This window comes from Micromys minutus (genome assembly GCF_963924665.1).
Source record: "Micromys minutus genome assembly, chromosome: 23".
NCBI classification, from domain to species: domain Eukaryota; kingdom Metazoa; phylum Chordata; class Mammalia; order Rodentia; family Muridae; genus Micromys; species Micromys minutus.
This window is the reverse complement of record NC_137958.1, coordinates 13332625-13353345: the sequence shown is the minus strand read 5'-3', so window position 1 is coordinate 13353345 and position 20721 is coordinate 13332625. Positions and strand designations below refer to the sequence as shown.

General features: G+C 43.4%; 2 protein-coding genes across 2 annotated transcripts in view; one reads left to right on the top strand and one right to left on the bottom strand.

Moving 5' to 3' along the window:
- Positions 1-20721, bottom strand: part of CCDC146 (coiled-coil domain containing 146) — a gene marked incomplete at both ends in the record, with an annotated part of 97307 nt that overhangs the window by 61785 nt on the left and 14801 nt on the right. The window lies entirely within an intron of this gene.
- Positions 6933-12320, top strand: FGL2 (fibrinogen like 2; the record flags this gene model as incomplete). The annotated part of the gene is made up of 2 exons (XM_080936411.1): positions 6933-7515; positions 9330-12320. 2 exons carry the CDS (start codon positions 6933-6935, stop codon positions 10034-10036), a joined length of 1290 nt encoding a protein of 429 aa, XP_080792537.1. The 3' UTR covers positions 10037-12320.

The window sequence follows — 20721 nt, the reverse complement described above, 5'->3', positions numbered from 1 at the left end:
GTTATTCTGCTACATAATCAGAGCAATAAAACGACTCCTAACGATGTATTGCTATACAGTGCATTGCTCACGAGAGAACCTTTTGCAGTAGATGTAGTTAGCACAGAGACTATGTGAAGAGAAACTTTGGAACACTCAGCTCTAAGTGGAAAACTCCATCAATCCTCACTCCCAGGCTCAGGGGTCTACGAATAGCAGCAGGAGGAGAGATGATAAAAGCATTAGGTAGGAGGGGACTCCAAGGAAGGAGTGTCTTCCGGACACAACAGGGCTGGTGTACATACAAACACAGAGAGTGACAGTACACACAAGACATGCACTGGTTCAACGAAATCCCACCCCTGAGAGGGGTAAGTGGACACAAAGTCCCAGCCCTAGCCAAGAAGGCATTTGCAACTAGTACCTGCTGGGAAAGGGAGAATCAGTTTTCTCCAATGGAGTGTCACAGAGTATAACATACTTGGGAGAAGTCTCTTGCCCAGGAGTTGCTGGCCAACATAAAACACACTCCATGTTCTCTGCTCTAGTTTTTGTATTTTTTTTAAATTTATTTTACTTACTACAGTTTTTTGTTGGTGGTTGGTTGGTTTTGATTTGATTTTCTTTTTGAGAGACAATGTGGGTGGGTAGAGAGATAGAGGGGATCTTGGAAGAGTTAATGGAGGTAAAAGAATATGATCAATGCATATCGTATGTATGAAAACGTTTTAATAAAAAGACAAATATTAGACACAGATTATTATACACTGGGTGCCTTTGAGTTTTATTGCTGTGAAGAGACATCATGACCAAGGCAACTCTTACAAAGGGTTACATTTAATTGGCGCTGGCTTACAGTTCTGAGGTTTGGTCCATTATCATCATGGTGGGAAGCATGGCAGTGTGGAGGCAGACACATTGCTAGAGGAGGAGCTGAGATTCTACCTCTTGATCTGAAGGCAGCAGAAGACTGTGTTCCACACTGGGCATAGCTTGAACATATAAAAGACCCCACAGCCCACCCCCACAGTGACACACTTTGTCCACCAAGGCAAAACCTACTCCAACAAGGCCACACTTGCCAATAAAGGTCCTCCTTATGGCCAAGCATCCACACACATGAGTCTATGGGGACACTCCTATTCAAACCATCACAATGATCAAACTGAGCCACACATCCAACAAAGTATGTGGCTAATTTATTTAGGAACTCTCAATTATTTGTGAAAGACCTAAGGAAACTGCATTGCATTCTAAAATCTTCAAAGCACTGCACTTGATTTAGATGTGGAGAAATCCTAGTTTTGTAGGAGTTTATTATTATTATTATTATTATTATTATTATTATTATTATTATTATTATTATTTTCTAACATTAAAGGTACAGTCTGAATGAGATAATCATAGAAACTAGGTCTGGCTCACAGCCTCTGCCAGTCTGGTGGCTCTCCTCCGCTCTGAAGGACTGATACTGGTAAGGTGAACATTACGGAGCCTTTGCCGTGCTGGGCTAAGGTAGCTTCAAATCACTGTGTAATAGTTCAAGGTGTTGAATAAACTCTACCGGCTGCTTGTTCTTTTTATGTTACTTAAATATACTCATACCCGACAACGCTAGTTTTGCAATTTCCTATGCTAACAGCACTTTCGAGTACAGAAAGCTCAAGAAATTCTAGTGTATTATGACAGAAAACAGTTCACAGCAGTATTCCTTGCAACATCTGGGGATTGTGTCTGTTGGCTAAAAATGCACAGCTTTGTAAAGTTGAGCTGTTTGGAACTTGGATGGCCTAAAAGTTTATTTAACTTTGTCAGTGGATGTTATCACATAAGAAGAGCAGCCATCATCAGGTCTGGCCACCATCGGAATGGAGGGAACGCTTCTGTCTGAAGCTCTGAGGCTCTGAATCTACTCCCCCCCCCCAAACCCTCTCAGGTTCTCTTTCATTTTCCCGATTCTTGCTGCTGTTTCTCTGTAACCCTTCTCCCATTTCTTCATCTCCTTGGGATCGACTTCATTCCATTCCACTGTATTTTCGTCTACTGTGTTTGGGTGGGGATGGGAGGAAAAATTAGAAAAGTCGGACCACGTAATGAGCATCAGATGCTGGGTGTTTGGAGAGTAGCGAGGAGCAACCTAAGCGCCCTAACAGGATAGAAAAGAGGAGACACCCCCCTCCCCAACACACACACACAGCATACGCGTGCTTTTTAGTTGTGGGAAGCAGCTGTTTCTCTTTACGTTCACCCAATTCAGAAGCAAAGACCTAAAAAGGCAAGAACAAAGGGGAAAGTAGCAGAGATAAAAAGATGAAGCATGGCCCCAAGCTAAGAAACCTGGTATCCAGAAGACTGTACGGCCATAAACCATAAAACTTTGGTTTGTCTTATTTTCTTTGTTTTTGTTGCTTTTTTTGTTTTGTCTTGTTTTTGTTTTTGTTGAGACAGGGTCTCATGTAACTCAGGTTATCCCGGAACTGTATAGACCAGGTTCCCCTAAACTCAAAGAGATCTGCCTGCCAAGCACAGTGAACTGGTACTGTGGTTAAGAGCGTACCGTGCTCTCACAGAGGCGCTGAGCTCAGTTCCCAGGACCCACAATCAGGTGGGTCACTTGTAACTCCAGATGGTGTCTTCTGATTCGAAGGGCACCTGCATTCACAGTGCACGTGCATGTTCACACACACTCGATCGCTCGAGCGCGAGCTGGAGTGCACACACACACACACACACACACACACACACACACACACACACGTACAACATTAATGGATGGGGCCAAAGATGTACAGTGAGGGTGTTCTCAGTGAACCCCACTTAAAGGCTAAGTAACTTTTACCCAAAGCTGACTCTGGCTTGAAAATCATTGCTTCCAACTTTAGGCCACTGCCCGCCCCCCCACCCCCACATGAAGTCAGTAATGAATCCATTTTTGTTTGTTTGTTTGTTTTATCTTGTTTCTTTTTAAAGTCCTTATCTCCATGATGATAGCAGAGCCCAGGGGACGTGGAGGAAATGAGCAGCTAAAAATACACAGGCCATTGAAATCAGTGACTGGGCTCCTGTAGAGGATGTCATAGATCTCTAATGAGACCTTCTCAGGTGCCAAATGACAATGCCAAGCATAACCACCGAGACTGTTAAGGGCCTGAGAGTCCGGAGACTCTGCATTAAGGTTCACTGACTATAATTACAACGCTCTTCTACTTGCTGTCTTCTGAGATGATCTTAGTATCAAGATGAGTATTCACTGTAAATGTATATGTGACCATAAAACACATCTATCTTTTTGTATGCAATGGCCATCATTGCAATTGATTCGTATCAACAATCGGGACCCACACCCTTATACATGCAAATGTGAGCAGAACAATTCTGTGTCAAATATAGGAGCGGGAGTCATGACAAGCCACAGTAACAGGCTGGGGGAGATAAGAGTTGAGATGTTTCACAGTTTTCGGTAAGGATCGTGAGCGGGTAGGTAACAGGAAGCAGGCCCATTTACAGAGGACATCAAAGCAGAAACCCAGGAAGTGAGTGCTACATTTGTAAAAACTTTCTAAAAGTGTTTCTGGTGAAGGCCTTAGGTGAGGCACCATCACTGTGTTTCAACACATTAGTTATCAACAGAGGTGGACGTGACCTTTTCCAGTTTATTAAAACTTTCCATCCTAATGTATATTTCAGAGCCTTTGGAGTCTTTTAATGGTGAATATCTAGGAGTATAAGGACAGGCCTTTAAGAGGTATGTATGTTGCATGAATTATTCACCAGCACAGAATTAGTTTAATATTTTCATTTTTCCATAAGTAGGCAGTGAACTAAAATAATGAAATAATGTTTTAAGCTAAATTTTACAACTGAAGCCACATAGATTATATAACACATTACATATTATATATAGGATACAAATATATGCATATGCTATATACTATATGTAAATATGTATTAATATATTATTTAAAATGCTGAATGTAAACAAAACAAAGCTCTAAGGAATGCAAGTGGAGAAATAGGTAAAATTAATTTAATTATCCCAGCTTAAAATGTAAATAAAAGTTTCCAAGAATTTAAAGCCATATATTTTATAAAAATGCATGGTCCTCAGTTATTCATGGTTTCATCGTTGAAAGTTTGTCTACTCACCAAAATTTATTTGTTGGGCTGGAGAGATGGCTCAGTGGTTAAGTGCACTGGCTGCTCTTCCAGAGGACCTGGGTTTGATTCCCGGTACACACTCCATTAGCATCTAACCCTGACTCAGGTCATATAAACGAGCAGATGGCTCTGCACGTCCTGCAAAGCGTTGGCTCTTCCTGTTCTGTACTCTTTTGGGTCAGAAGCCATAAAAGGATCCTAAGGAAAGGGAACCTATTTTTGTTGTCATTGTTGTTTGAAACTTCCCCTGGTTCCCAACTGATCCAAGCACTGATATTAGCACTAGGCTGTTCTCATGAGGGTCCAGTGATGTGTCTCTGTTCTCATCAGGGTCCAGGCACAGGAAAAAGGACACAGACTTTAGAGTCAGACTCAGGGCTGACTTCCTGCTCTGCCTCCTGCTCATCACTGCTCAGACTCACTGGCTCATTATTCACTGCTTGACTCTCTTCAGTGCTTAGCTGCATGGACAGTGGTGACAGTGGAGACAGCGCCTGGGGAATCATCTGGCACTGATGTTGGCACAGCCCTCTGCCCCGGGGGTGGCAGTCTTCAGGGGTGGACTGAGCTTCTCTCTTACTGCTTAGTGTCTGCCTTGTCATCAGGGACTAGTGATTTGTTGTACTTTGAGACAGAATCTTGCTGTGTATGTAACTAAGGCTGTCCTTGAAACTGTGATCTTCCTGAGGTGAATGTCACCACGCCAGTTGGGAACAATGATTTGTCTTTTTTTTTTTTTTTTTTAAGTTGAGAATCCTGAAGATCACATGTCGGTGCCAAGGAAACAGGTAAACACAGGGGCTTTCCACTTTCACTTTGAGAATTTTAAGTGCCCTCCCCCCACCAACAGACATTGCCCAAGCTTTTTAGGTTATGACATTAGGCCATGAGTGTACTGAGAACTCACGAGTCAAGCACAACCCCCAAAGAGCAACCCCACCGTTCAAACAGATAAACAATGAGCCCATGTCAAGAGTCAGAAAGTTCTGCTTTATGTCTCATTTACCAAGTTCCAAAAGTGCTTAGGATTTTGATCCTAAGTGCAGGCCGGAAGTGTTTTATCGTGGAGAAAACAGGAGGCCTTCAGTATCTAAAACAGCAAAGGCATTTTGTTGTTGTTGGTGGTGGTGGTTTACTAGTGCGGCCCGAGTCCTCGGGAGAGTGCTGTGTATTCATGCAGAATACACATTCACTGGAGTATGATGAATAAATGGGTGGAAGAACGTGGAGTTGGTGAGCACGTTTCAGGTGTGCTATGGCACGACGCTGAGTGTACAATAATTAGAATAAGTTCTTGACTGGTGAACACAGATTAGTGTTCGAGCTTGTGAGCAATGTGCCAGAATCTAATCCTACACGGGTCCACTTTGCAAGCCAATTTTAAATCTACGTAATTCTTCCTCTCTTTAAAATTACCCATTTATTCACTTCTCCCCTGCAGCCAGGGGGCGCCGTGGTTTGAGCGTGAGTGAGGAGGGCGGATGGAACAGGGTGTTTTAAGGGGTGGACTTGTGGTCTACAGCTGGTTTGGGTACACGGCATGGAGAAGGGAGAGTGGGGGCCGGGAAGAGGCTGGAAGACAAGGAGGCGTACGGTGTCTGTGTAGGTTATTTCTGTACGAGGCAAAGAATACCCAGAGTCCTCCTGTGCTGTTAGAAGGGACGAGGGCTCAGCAAAGACAACACTTGTTATGTTCAGGGGGAGGCAGTGCCAGGGCTGGCATCCCAGACCTCTCAGACAGAGAGCCTGCCCTGTTCTGAGGATTTGAAGAGAGTAGTTTAGTCTGAATTAAGAGGCTGTAGAGTAAAGTCTTGGGAAATCCTGGTAGAGATATAAATATGAGACCTGGAGGTGGTGGTGCACACCTATGATCTCTGTGTTTAGGAGGGAGAGGCGGGGAGATCAGGAGTTCAAGGCCAGCCTGGGCTACTTGAGACCAAGTCTAAATAAATAAGACAGATTACAGAGTGCCTTAACTAGTACAGTAATTTGGATTTATCTCTGTTAGTGATGGTGAAATAATTTTTAATCAATAAACATTTTAAATAAGAAATCTTATGAGGTCACTGTGCACAGTGACCTTAAAAGAGACAGTCTTCCTGTCTCTAGCTCCTGAGCTGAGTGATAAAAAAGGACAGCCACTGGCTGTGCAAGTGTTTTAACCGCTGGCAATTAAATATCCTGCACAGTCAGAAGAGAACAGCATTATTTTCCTCTTCCAGTCTTCTTCTCTTTTACGAACAGACGAGAGAGACAAAAAGACACAGAGAGTCCATTTAAAGAGCTGCCCTTTGTTCTGATCAGAAGCAATTTTAAGCACTTAAGAATTCATACAAAGTCTAGCCTTCAAAAAGAAAACAAGGCCCCAAACTAGCGAGGAAACAGAGTCATTTCCATTTTGGTGACATTTCGTGGGAAGAAGCTCATAGACATTTAGACGGTCAAAGTCTTTCCCCACTAAGAAATAATAAGTATAATATATGGTCTATTTTGAGCATTGGCATTAGAACTGTTTTTGAAACAAAAGCCTTTCCTAGTGCTTTCTAAAAGCCAAGCCGGTGAATCTTGAATACAATGTGTGACACGCGCAGCAGGCACTCTATTGTGCATAGTTTTGACTGACAAGAGATGGCAGCATTTGGCTGGCTGCACTTGCTTAGGGACCCTCTCCTCCGATGCCACTTCTGTGACTGTGATGCAAATGCGCCCGCCCTTTTCTGGGAACACAGAAAGCTTGAGTCAGGCGGCTGTGGCTATTAAAGCGCCAGGTCGGGCTGGGCTGAGGCACTGCAAGGATGAGGCTTCCTGGCTGGTTGTGGCTGAGCTCCGCGGTCCTCGCTGCCTGCCGAGCGGTGGAGGAGCACAACCGGACTGAAGGGCTGGAGGACGCGAGCGCCCAGGCTGCCTGCCCCGCGAGGCTGGAGGGCAGCGGGAGGTGCGAGGGGAGCCAGTGCCCCTTCCAGCTCACCCTGCCCGCGCTGACCCTCCAGCTCCCGCGGCAGTTCGGCAGCCTGGAGGAGGTGCTCAAAGAAGTGCGGACCCTCAAGGAAGCCGTGGACAGTCTGAAGAAATCCTGCCAGGACTGCAAGTTGCAAGCTGACGAACATCGAGACCCCGGCGGGAATGGCGCAGAGCCGGCCGAGGACAGTCGAGTCCAGGAACTGGAGAGTCAGGTGAACAAGCTGTCCTCAGAGCTGAAGAACGCAAAGGATGAGATCCAGGGGCTGCAGGGGCGCCTGGAGACGCTCCATCTGGTAAATATGAACACCATCGAGAACTACGTGGACAACAAAGTGGCAAATCTAACCTTCGTGGTCAACAGTTTGGATGGCAAGTGTTCCAAGTGCCCCAGCCAAGAACACATCCAGACACAGCCAAGTAGGTGTAATGAGGTTCTTACAGTTTGTTCATAAAAGCCCTATAGCCAGATAGTGGCCATAAACATTAACCCGAGGGAGTATAAGTTAGACAGACTTCCACCTGTTAGGTTATGGCGTGAGAAACAAGTATTTTCTCAAAGGAGACAACGGAAATGGTAAATGATCTAATTACAAAGATCCTATTAGTTGTACTAAGAGAGTACTTGCGGTTTCTAGACCTTCGCTGTTATGCCGACCTACAGAGAAACAGAAGCAGATTCCTCCCGGGCCATTACTGTGTTTGAACACAGGGTAGATAGGGCAAGGTTCCTGGCTACGCTTAGTTAGGTCCTTGGAAATCAGGTCTTAGGTGGCTGATGGCTTCTTCTTAGATCATCTCATGGGCTAAATAAGGCTTCACAGACAATCTGCTGTGCTAGACTCTCAAGTATCTAGTGAGAATGGGAGATTTTATACATGGAATAAAAGCATTTGTGTGTGTGTGTGTGTGTGTGTGTGTGTGTGTGTGTGTGTGCGCGCGCGCACAGAACTTTTTGGTTTGAGCTTAGTGGCACATCCATCCTCACCATCCAGTTAATGAACTTTACTACTGTTTAAGATCACAGACCTACCTAACTGCCTTCTGTGTCCATGACATTGTTTTCTGTGATTCCTGAATTCCTAGGACCGTTGTGGATGGGTTGCCACACCCTAAAAGGTCGCCTCTGTGTTATTATCTGTGCCTATCCTGTGATGAGACATTGTAGAGATCACTTTCATTTGGGATCTAGGTCATTGTGCCATAGAAAGCTGTCACTAATGACAAAGGTAGACAGACATTCATGTTTAAGAGACATCACAAGGTGTATATTAAATATGACACTGCACTTAACTTGTAATGACACAAAAATATTATTTCCTTTTGTCCTAAAAGCTTAGGACTCTCCAGAGTTCTGATTACATGCAAACAGATTTCTGTGTCTCACAGGTATCATATTAAACTTCCTTTACCTGACTCGAATTTTTGTTAAAATTAACTTGGAAAAATAGTTGGTCTCTGAGCTCTACAAAACCAGCAAGTGATTATTACACTGAGTATAATCACAATTACCCTGCTGCTGCTTCTAGACACGAAACTGTGGGATATTGGCTGACCACACCTTCCTAAATAGTAAATTCAGGACAACATTGCTAGAGTGTTGGAGAGGGAGAGCACCCCCCCCCCAACTGGAATGGCTTTAGATCGTTCTCGGGTGAAGTGAGAGTGAGTTTCAGAACAATGCTGTGCACTGAAGGTTGACGCTTCCTTTGGAGCATGTGTACTGAGGAATATGATGGTGTTAGGTGACAGCCTCTTCACTATATTCCTCTGTCTGAAAGTTAAGTCCAAGTCTCTTAGGACAGGGTCAGCAGTCATTACACTAGTTGCCATGGGAAACGTCTATGATCATCTGGGAGATGAAATACGTGTAGAAGCTAGCTGGCCGTCATACCCACGTCCTAAGGTTGGTGTGTGGGCTCGGTGAAAATGGTCCAGTGTTTGGCAGTTTCTGCAGGTCACTGTTCCTCATTAAACCTTGCATACACTTATTCTTACTGCCGTTTGCTGTGACTGTTGCCACCGTGATGACCACCCAAGACAGTCCTGTATACTTGGTAACGCCAGTTGGTTCTGAGGCCATAGTTAGCATCTGCTCACAGGGTTCAGGAGAGTTCCATTATCACCAGCAAGTGAAGTGTCCAATTGCTTTTGAGTTTGAGGATCCTTGGGCTGCACAGCTTTGACTTACCAAAACCCCATGCTCTTATGCGTGTCTTTCTTCCCCTTTTCAGTTCAACATCTAATATACAAAGATTGTTCTGACTACTACGTGATAGGCAAGAGGAGCAGCGGGACCTACAGAGTTACCCCCGACCACAGAAACAGCAGCTTTGAGGTCTACTGTGACATGGAGACCATGGGTGGAGGCTGGACGGTGCTCCAGGTCCGCCTTGATGGGAGCACCAACTTCACCAGAATGTGGAAAGACTACAAAGCTGGCTTTGGAAACCTTGAACGAGAATTTTGGCTGGGCAATGATAAAATTCATCTTCTGACCAAGAGTAAGGAAATGGTTTTGAGAATAGATCTCGAAGACTTTAATGGTCTCACCCTCTATGCCTTGTATGATCAGTTTTATGTGGCTAACGAATTTCTCAAATACCGATTACACGTTGGTAACTATAACGGCACGGCAGGGGATGCCTTACGTTTCAGTCGACATTACAATCATGACCTGAGGTTTTTCACCACCCCAGACAGAGACAATGATCGGTACCCGTCTGGGAACTGTGGGCTCTATTACAGCTCAGGCTGGTGGTTTGATGCATGTCTCTCTGCAAACTTAAATGGCAAATACTACCACCAGAAATACAAAGGTGTCCGTAATGGGATTTTCTGGGGCACATGGCCTGGCATAAGCCAAGCACAGCCAGGTGGCTACAAGTCCTCCTTCAAGCAGGCCAGGATGATGATTAGACCCAAGAATTTCAAGCCATAAATTGCTACTGTTATCTCTCCTGGTACTCATCTGAGAGGAAATGTATTCCTTCAGCCTTTGCCATGTGCCTCAGTTTATTTTCCTTTCCTATGACTAAACACTTCCTTTTAAGCTTTACAGCTTTGAAAATAAAGCTGAAAATATGTAAAAAGACTCTTTTGTTGCTGTTATGTGAGGAACGCTTGAACGCACTGGAAATATTGACAATTGTATGTTATAATTGCAAAACCTTTCATTTTTATTAGTTGAAAGTGTCCTACTATTTTTATTATTTTATAATTACAAATGAAATTATTGTGCAAGTTAAATTCTATATACACAAGTTTTGTTTTCACTAGGGCATGCACATTTGAAAATACACCAGTCTTTTCAGGGCACAGTTACTTGTGTATCTGTACCTAAGGACTGTAGCACTTTCTTTGGTCCAAGAAAAACTTAAAGCACTTTGGTTCTCAAAAAGAAGGGCAGGGATGAGGTTAGGGGGCAGGGATAATATGTATAGCTAAACTTATTCATCTAATGCAAAATATAGCATTATAATGCCTTAAAATCTGATAGCATAATATATGTCTCTTCCCTGTCCGATAATGTTCTCCTGAAGACTGTGGTTTAGTGGTGATCCACTTACTGTTTATATTCTGTGAGACCCTGATACAAAAGCTGCTTTATCCTCTTGGTCTTCTCTTTCTGCACATTTTCATGTAAGGTGCTAGACTACTGTAAGGCTTCCTCGGGGGAAAGCCATGGTAAGGATAAAAACCATTTATTTATACTTTGAAAGCCAATCCTATGCCCAAAGCAATACTATTGTTGAGGTATCAACTTCCTTGGAAGCAGACTTTTCTAGAACAAATTTGTTTACTATGATGAATTTTGAAATGGTAGTTCAAATACTATTCATTTTAATCCTAAGTGGTCAACTGCTTATTTCATTCTCCGAAATTCAAAGAAAAAATATAATTTTAGCCCAATGAAAGTTCTTGGAATTCCTTAATTGCAGGATGCCAGGGTCACATTAGGAGGCTTTGGAGGCCGTTTCAGTTTCTGATTGTGAAAAGGGATCACTTCAGAGAGAAACAAGTGCTCTTGAGTAGACTTTGAAGTACTGCACGCAGCCAGTCTTCTGTGCAGTGTGCTGTGTTTAAGTAATAACTTTCATCTTTAAGTTTTGGTGTAGTTTCTAACACACTAACCAAGCTTTTGAAATATATGCACAAAGATTCTACTTTAGTTAGTCTTTAAATGTAATTAGGGGGAACAGTTATTGGCTTGACTACTTAAATTTTCAAATATGTAGCCAATGTAAAAAAAAAACACTTTTAAAAGAGCAAGATATTATCTTTAAAATTGCAACTTGAAGTTTTCAAGTGAATAAAATGACAACTGAGCTATTAATGATATAGTTGAATGACCACAGTAAGGTAAATGCATGCTGAATTACATTACCAAAATGTAAAATATAAACTTCAAAGACTGTTTACCTACTTGGTAAAATATTGAATGTAAGTGGCAATAATTTTATTTCTCTTTTGCTTTTTTTAAAAAAATAAAAGATTTTGATACTATACAACTTATGTATTTCAAATCCTGTTTATTATATGTAAACATACAAGTCTAATGACATTTCTGTCACGAAAATGGATTTATTATAGCAAAAATACTATACATTCATCTTTAGTGTCTTTTGCAGAATAACAATGACTCCATGTAAATACTCTATCCTTGCTCTTTCAAGAACCCAAATGTTGTTTTCTATTATACTCTTGTAAGGTTTTTCTAATGAAGTCTTTAACACAGAAATTTATTTTTGGAATCATTTTTTGTTACTCACTTAAAAATATACTGTAGAATTTGCTAATCTTTGACCTGTTTATTGACAAAGTCCTAGCCTTAACTATTCACTAATGTATGCCAATGATCCTAAATGTACACTATTCACAAATATGTATTTTTAGAGTTGATTTCACTTGGGAGGCTAGGGTTGACTTTACTTATCACTTTATTGATGAACATTATTGTCCTTTAAAATGTTGAGTGGAACTAATTTCTTAGGAATCTGGTTGAGTCACCTATCACTGAATGAGAAAGCTATTTTTGCAGAAAAGTAACACTGCAGCAAATGTATTCAGCTCTCCGTTGGACAAAGCTTGTGTGCAAAGCACAAGGAACATTAGAATCACATCATTGGCTGGTCCTGGGTTTTCAATAGCTGCCCCCTTACCCCTCAAAACATTTTCAAGATAGAACGGATATATGTAATTACCATAAACTCTTGCTTAGGGTTTCTCTTCACTGATGTATAATTAAGGTTATGTTTCCTGTTTCTTTTAAGCCTTTGTAAAATAAAAGATTTAATCTTCGTATCTATCCTTCAACATGGAAACAGTGTTTGTCAAATGATATTTATGTATCTATTATTATCTGAAAAGTTGAGCTGTGTCGTTAATATACTTTAAAACAACGAGTCTTTATAAACATGGAGTGTGAGTTCTTCAGAAGGAAGCAACACAAATAGAGGAGCTCCATCACCTATTTCCTTTGTGGCATTTAACTCTTTCTCTTCCTGTCTGTCATTAGTGTGACAGATGGATTTTAGCATACTAAAAGGTACTCATTCAAACTGAAAGAGAGACTCAAAGAGAAATGTTTGGCTCTAATAGTTTGCCTACCTACTTAAAGCAAACCTATATTCAATAGCAGCTTATGTTAATAAAAACCTGGAGAGCTAGAAATGTGTGTGTGTGTGTGTGTGTGTGTGTGTGTGTGTGTGTGTGGTTTGCCTTAATTCGATTAGCAGATACTTGTAGTGTGTTCCAGAAAGCCTTCTTGGAGGATGGAAGTGCTGCTCTGATCAACACATAGACCCTGCACTCTGACTGTAAACCAGGAGACACATTCATGACATAAAAACAAGCAAGCATGAGAGGAGAAGAGGTAGAGCTAATGAATAAGTGCACGGGCGGAGGGGAGGTGGCTCTGTGAAGACCACATAATACAGATCTGTATGCAAATGAATGGAAACTTGAGAAAATATCCAAGGAAGCAAGTTCCAAGCCAAGGTAGAAAAAGCATCAAAGTTTGGAGTTGGAAAGCAGTTGGTGCATTTGAGAGTCAGCGAAGGGATCCAAGTGTGAAAAGCAGAGTCCAGTCTGCTGGGGTCAAGAGAGTAAGACAAGCTGAAAGCAGAAAGGTATGCAGGTGAGCAGAGGGTAGGGCCACAGCGTTTAGGTTTTCTAGGCCTGCACACAAGAATGTGGCTCATTCTGAGCAGACAGGAGATCGAGAGCTGTCTACAGAGGAGGGCCATCATCTCCTCCAGTTAGAAAAGGATGCTGTCTTGTTGTGGGTACAGGGTTTTCCTAGGATGGTAGTGCTTATAGCAATCCTGTCGAGAGGTGATGAAAGTACATACTTCAGCGTTCACAGTGAGGTCCGTGAGGTAGAGCACACAAGGTTCGATCTTCAAAGTTGGTGGTGGATAGTACAAACAGGTCTTCCGGCAAACCACAGTACCTCAGCCTGAGTGACTGAAAGATGGAGCTGTCGCTGACTGAAACAGAATGCAATTTGTAGAGGGAATCTGTCTGAGGAGTGTGTGAGAAGTGGGGTAGAGTGAGGGCTGGAATCAGGAGCTTAGAACATGGACTTCAAATACCAGAAAGCAGGGACTACCATCTGGCTTTAGTCTGGAGTTTTGGGAAGGCACCTAGGGTTTAGAAATGCATCTGAGAATGGCTCATTGCAGATGTAGCAAACTCCTGGGACCAGAGAGATCAACTTGTAAATAAGTACACATGGAACACAGTTTTTTTTTGAAGAAGCCTGGACCAATTCCCCTCACAGAGAGGTTGGAAGTAAGTAAGGTGTAACCAGGATCTCACCATCTAAAAATGGCACCAGAGAGGTCTCAGGTGTGTGTCTCCATCAGAGGGTAGAATTGTATTCCCACTGGACCAACTGCATACATGTTCCAGATGGTCTTAGTTGCAGATTTATTTCTCGTGCCAGCAAAAGTGCTTTCTTGTATCTTGTTGTATGTCTTAGGTATCATATGGTGTTAGCAGTGTTCTTTTGTTGAGTGAATTGTTGTCTTAAAAATGAGTTTGGTGTTCACCCATGGAATTCTACAAAATACTAATTTTGTCCTGGAAAAAACAACTAGAATGGAAAGCATTCAGAGGTGAGGTAGAGTGATTGCAGTGGAAACTCCCAGGAATCTATTAGCTAAGATTCCTAGTAATGGGGGATACAGGGCTTAAACCAGCCATCCATCCTCTGATACCAGGCAAGGGTTTGAGAGCAGGGACTGGGACACAAACCCAGCCTCAAACCTTTGACCTACAGTTTGTCCTGTCTGCAAGATGTGTTGGAGTAAAGGTGACGCAGAACTTGTGAGAGTAGCCAACCAATGACTGGTCCAGCTTGAGACCCAGCCATGGAGGAAGCCCGTGCTGGACACTGGGTAGCCCAGAGACTTAGGATACAGTCAAACACAACTGGGAAAAAAGTCACTGAAATGATTCCTCATGATACTCTGTTATGTTTGTAGCATAATCATTATCAGAGGCTTCATCTAACCTCGACGGAAACAGATGCAGGGACCCACAGCCAAACATTAGGCAGGGCTCAAGAAATCTTGTGGAAGAAGAGGAGAAGGTTTATAGAAGCCAGAGGGGTCAAGGACACCACAAGAAAACAACCCACAGAATCAACCAAGCAAGACTCACTGGGGTTCACAGAGACTGAACGAACATTCGGGGGGCATGTATGGGTCTTACTTAGGTCCGCTGCATATATATTATGGTCATATAGCTTGGTCTTGTGAGCCGCCTAATAGTGTGTGGCGGGAGGAGGCTGTCTCTGACTCTTTTGTCTGATCTTGGGAACCATTGCCTCCTACTGGGTTGCCATGTCCAGCCTAAATATGAGGATTTGTGCCCAGTCTTGCTACGTACTAAGCCATGTTTGGTTGACGTCCCTGGAGGTCTGTCCTTTTCTGAAGGGAAAGAGAGGAGAAGTGGGGAGGTGGGAAAGAGGGACTGAAAGAAAAAGATAGAGGGGAAACCATGAATATAAAATATAAGATGATGATGATGATGATGTTGATAATAATAATAATAATAATAATAATAATAATAATAATAATAATAATAGGTGTGGGTTTCACAATGGAATTCTGGAAGATACTAATTTTAACTTACAAAATCATGCACCACAAAAGGAGGAGGCAATGATCTCTTATAGGCTCATATTCTGTCCTTTCTTATAAATATCTTGTCATAAGGGAGTATTGCCAGGCAGAATGCATGTGAATGTGAGTGTGTGTGTATCTATCTGTGTGTGTGTACACATATGTATATAGCAAAAGAAGCAAGAACTGAACCACAGAGAAAAGACCTCTAAGTTTGTTAACAGTATACTATCTAGGTTTGCCAAATCATTTACTATCACTGGGGTACAACTTGGCTCTGACCATGAATCCTTTAGTGACACTGATTTTATTCCCTTTCTTCATTTTAGAGAAATGAGTGATATTGAACTATTTCTTTCCCAAATGTATTACAAATGTTTCCCACCTGAGGGGTGGCCTAAAGTCACCTTCCCGGCCCCTCCATACAAACCCTGCGGTGGACATTCTGCCAGGGCACTCACATACATACAGACAGACACACACACACACACTCACATAATAAATACAACATACACTCTCACAGACTCTCACACACACACCACAAACACAAACTCTCTCTCTCACCCACATACTCACACATACAGTGCACTCACACAGACTCATATACACACAGTTATACACACAGCACACACAATCTCTCTTTCACACACTCCACACACACTCTCACACATATAACACATACACAGACTCAAACACACACCACACACACACAATCTCTCTCTCTCTCTCTCTCTCTCTCTCTCTCTCTCTCTCTCTCTCTCTCTCCCCCCCCCCCAGGAGGGACATTATCTACCAACTGTCAATCATTTGCAGGCTATCATCTGTTTTAGCTTTCCTGATGTTCCTGGTGAGTTTCTCATGAAGTGTCTAATTTTCCGTGGAAAAGGTCACACAGTAACCCTCCCTACCATTCCTCCTCTGACTTTGTTTTAAATCATAGGAAAATGAAAACAACTTTAAATTATGTCTTGTCTGAGATGAAATTGTTTTTATCTTATCAAAACTATTATATAATGCTTTAGACAGGAGATATTTTTAAATCAACGTATTTTAAAGGGTTTTAATGTTCCTACTTAACCTAGCCGTTAAATGCCGTCTTCCTGAGGCTAAGTCAAATTTATGACAATGCTGACAGAAAAGACAAACAAGTCCTGCTGTCCAAACACGGCTTGCTCCATGGTTACATGGCAGGACTCACTGTAGACACAGTCTGCTCAAACACAAAGCACTTCACAAGTTATCTGAGAGCGGAAAGAGCTCTCATGCAACTGCCAAAGTTCTTATTTTCATCCGTTAAGGAAAACAAGGTTTATAAAGCACATCACTGGGAAATAAATAGTGTCGGTGAGGGTTTCTTTTTAAGATCTTTCTATCCTATTTGAGGAAATGTTTAATTTTTTGAGGTTTCATTTATTTGTATTTTATGTTTATGGAGATCTGCGTGTGCACACACACAGACACACACACACAGACACACACACAGACACACACACACACACCATGCATGCAGTGCTATTGGAGGCTGGGTTAAGAGCCTACACACCGGTGCAGGGAACTGCACCCCCCTCCTCTGGAAGAGCAGGTAACACTCTAAACTGAAGAGCCATTGCTTCAGACGTTTGGACAGTTTCTAAAACCCTGTTAATACAACTATTAGAAACCCACACAGAGGGACCCAGTCGATGTGGGGATCTGTGCAGGTTGAATGAGACAGACACCTTCAGTCTGAATACAGGTTGGTGTTTAACATGTTGACCTTGGGTAGAGATTCTCAGTGTGTCTGCAATGGCCCCATACCTCTGCAGACACGACAGGGGTGTCAGAGAGAGCAGAGTTAGAGACGTTGAGAAGATCTGTAGCCTGTGCCAAGTGGAATATCACGGCTTTTCTAGACCTGGGGTATTTAATTTCACTGAAAGAACAACATTTGACAATCACTCCTTCTCTATCACATTTCCCCCGAGGGGTTGGGTCGGTGGTGAAGTAAATAGGTGAGCCTGGAGATGGTTCTAACTGGGAAAGGTTTAAATCACCGAGGACTTAGGTTGATTCTTATGGAATCATATGGAAGAAGTCTCTCCATTTTTCATTTGCTTTTAAACATGATGTGTAATCACTTTTCTGAAACCTATCACAGTTATACACAAAACAGGTAGCGTTCGCAGGGAACATTGCTTCCTGCTCTCTCGGTTTCCCAAAGGCGCTCCAGAGTAGCTTTAAGAAGAGAAAGAGAAGTAGGCAGGAGACAAGGGCAGCACAGCCAGGTTCCCGAAGGAGACAGGGTCAGGCTCTGTTTGGGAACCAGATACTTCGAGAAAAAAATCAGAACCCCAGCTGGCCTTGAAAAATGGCCACTCTGAAGCATTGTACAGGCGGGTTTTTAGTACAAGAGGAGACGAGCAAAGGCACCAGCAGAGTGGAAAATCCAGAGCTGTAGGCAAATAGGAACAAGTTTGGCTTCAGCAAGTGTGTTCTGGAAGGCGCAGGAACAGAAGGAACATAGATCGGGTTGCTGAGAAATTTGACTGTTGAGGACAAGGAAGTGCAATTTTAATGATCAAATAAGGGAAGCTTCAACTCAAAGTATTTTCAGCCTCCTCCTGCTGCCCTTCATTTCCCTACTCTGCGCCGGGACCTGGAAAGGACCACGGGATGCTGGGTGGGACGTCTGCAAAGAACTCTGACCACTGCTTCATAAAACAATGAAGTGGCCAAAGACACCAAAGGGAGGAGAATGGGTGGAGATAGAAGGCAAGGCTCATCCCGAGGAGGACATCTGGAGCTCCTCAAACGGGTCTGAGGGGGACGTGGAGAGACACTGGTGCTGATGAGGAATTTTAGAAAGTTTTGCACAGAATGAGCCGTGGAACTCTCGCCTTCTTTGCCTGAGGGGCTTTCTGCAGGTGACTCTGCACCCTGCTGCGTATCAAGGCCGATGAGGGACGATCTTGAGTTGTATGTAATTCACACATATGTAGCCCATGCAAGGTTTTCCCAGTGGTTCCTCTGGGAGGAGCTGGGGGCAGAGGGGTGGGCCGATGGTGATGGAGGGGGCGGGGCTGATGCGATGGAGGAGGCGGGGCTGACTCTGACAGTGACGTGAATACAGGGTGTGCCACCCATGCATGAATTCTAGGGGGAGGAGAGGAAAGACCAAAAGAATACACCACAGCGAGGCAGCTGGGAAGAAGGAACGTGAGCTGAAAAACTGTATCAATGATCTAAACCAAGGCCCAGGGAACCTAAACGACTGCCCAACAGCTCGCACGCAGAGCTGGCACTGAGAACTATCCAATCACCTCATCACCTCCTGATCCTTCCCCGCCAAATCATTAAGATTTAAGCTAGTCAAAGCCTGGCGGTGCTTAGGTGTCCCATTACAGGTAGCAACACTGTCTTCCGACTCTGGGGATTAATGCCAGCTAATTCTTGTGCCCTCCCACCTACCCAGGTGTCCCTGCTTGCCTCCATTTGGTTCATGTGGGCGGGAGTACGAACAGTGCTTTCCTACAGACAACGGACTTGGCACTGGGTTCTAAGCTCGTTGCTTTCCTGTTTGCCACCACGCTAACTATACCAGATGGAGCAAAGGTTAAAATATGACTCAGATCTTTGCCGTATCACAAGAAAACACAGGAAACAAATATATAGCCCCAGAGGAGCAAAGGTCTTTCAAAGTATAACAAAATCCCAGAGCTGCAAAGAAATGGTTGTTTGATCCAAGAACATTGGAAGATGGATTTCCACACAGGGAATAAACAACCAGGAGCAAGCTGAAAACAATTATTCAATAAACTAAAACAATGCAGCACACTATTCGAGATGGCCGTCATAGTGTGTAAAATACAAAGAAATTCTGTGAATTTTTAGGCAGAACTCAAGCCAACCAATGGGAAGCAGAGCGTTGAGACACACATGTGTTGAATGAAGCGCAGACGTGCCTCCGTTAACCACAGGTCTAGTTTCTACAAAGCAGATGTGCTCTATCTGCCCGGTATGCACGTACACATGAGGTGGCTGCGTCTCATTCTGTACATCCTGATAACCGGGAATGTCTGAGTCACCTGGCCTTCAGCTTCCTTCTCTTCTCATCTCATTCTCCCTTTGACCTCCAAATCTCCTCCCCAGCCACACATTCCAAATGCAACCTGACTAATCCAGAGTGCACACCCTCCCTGAAGTAAGGACCTTAGAGCCACACACTAGACAATCAGGGCCCCGCATAGTGCCCAGAACCCATGCGGATTTCAAACTGGCTGTTCCTAAAAGTCTGCTCACCCTGTCTTGCCTAATCCTTCATTCAGAAGCCACAGTAAAGTTTCTATTCCTTCATTCAGAAGCTACTGTAAAGTTTCTTTCCCAGACCTTCCTTTCTGTCTGCCTCCTGACTTCCTCTTGTACTCTGCCCCTGGCCCCTACCCAACCTATGACATGGCGCCGTCCTCTTAGAAACGGTAATGGAAAATTCCCGAGGTGATTGTGGTGCTCATCTCCTGACTTGTTGGCCTTTCAACACTTCAGATTTTCTATTAATGTTATCGTGTGTGTGTGTGTGTGTGTGTGTGTGTGTGTGTGTGTGTATTGGGGGCGATGGGGAAGGATGTCTCATGTAGAAAACAGGCTGGCCTCAAGTTTTCAAAGTAGCAGAGGATGACCTTAACCCCCTTGCCTTCCTGTCTTCACCTCCCAAGTGCTGGGATTAGACCTGTATGTGTGGTTGTGCCAGGTAGCTCAGTACTTGGAGCCCTGAACCCAGGGCTTGTGCACGTTAGGAAACCACTCTGCTAACTGCGCTGCATCCCTAGCCTCATGTGCTGTCTTTCAGAATAGTCTGAAATATGAACAGAAGCTCCATCCCGCCCACTTTACCGTTAGTATAAGGCCTGTGATAAAATCACACACACACACACACACACACACACACAATGCAACAAAAGTCAAAACATTACAGGACAAATAATACAGCTAATGAAAGAAGAGGCTGTAATTGGAAAGAGAGCAGGGGCATGCATGGGGGGCCTTGGAGAGAGGGAAGAGAGTGAAGAGATGATGTCATTGCATTATCATCTCAATATTAAAAAAATATTACGTGGAATGCAGCGATGGTTGGAATAAAAGGAGATCCACTTGCAGTTGTAAATTGTTACAAGCACTACGGAAGGCATCTTGGCAATCAAGATGAATTTTAGGTACAAAGGGTGATCCAGCACTTCCATTTCTGGATCTATAACGCAATGTTTTAAAAGTGGGATCTTGGAGAGATATTTGTATATCATGTTCAGAGAAGCTAAGAAGCGGGTACAGCTAAATGATACAAGGCATCGTTAGACTTAGGAAATTCTGACGCCGGCTCCAGCCTGGGTGAACCTTGATGACACTCAGTTAAGTGAAAAAAATCCAACTGCAGAAGGAGAAACTCGGAGGAGCAGCCACACACACACACACAGAGAAGAGAAGTAGTCGCCAGCAACACCAGGAAGAGGAAGTTCACTAA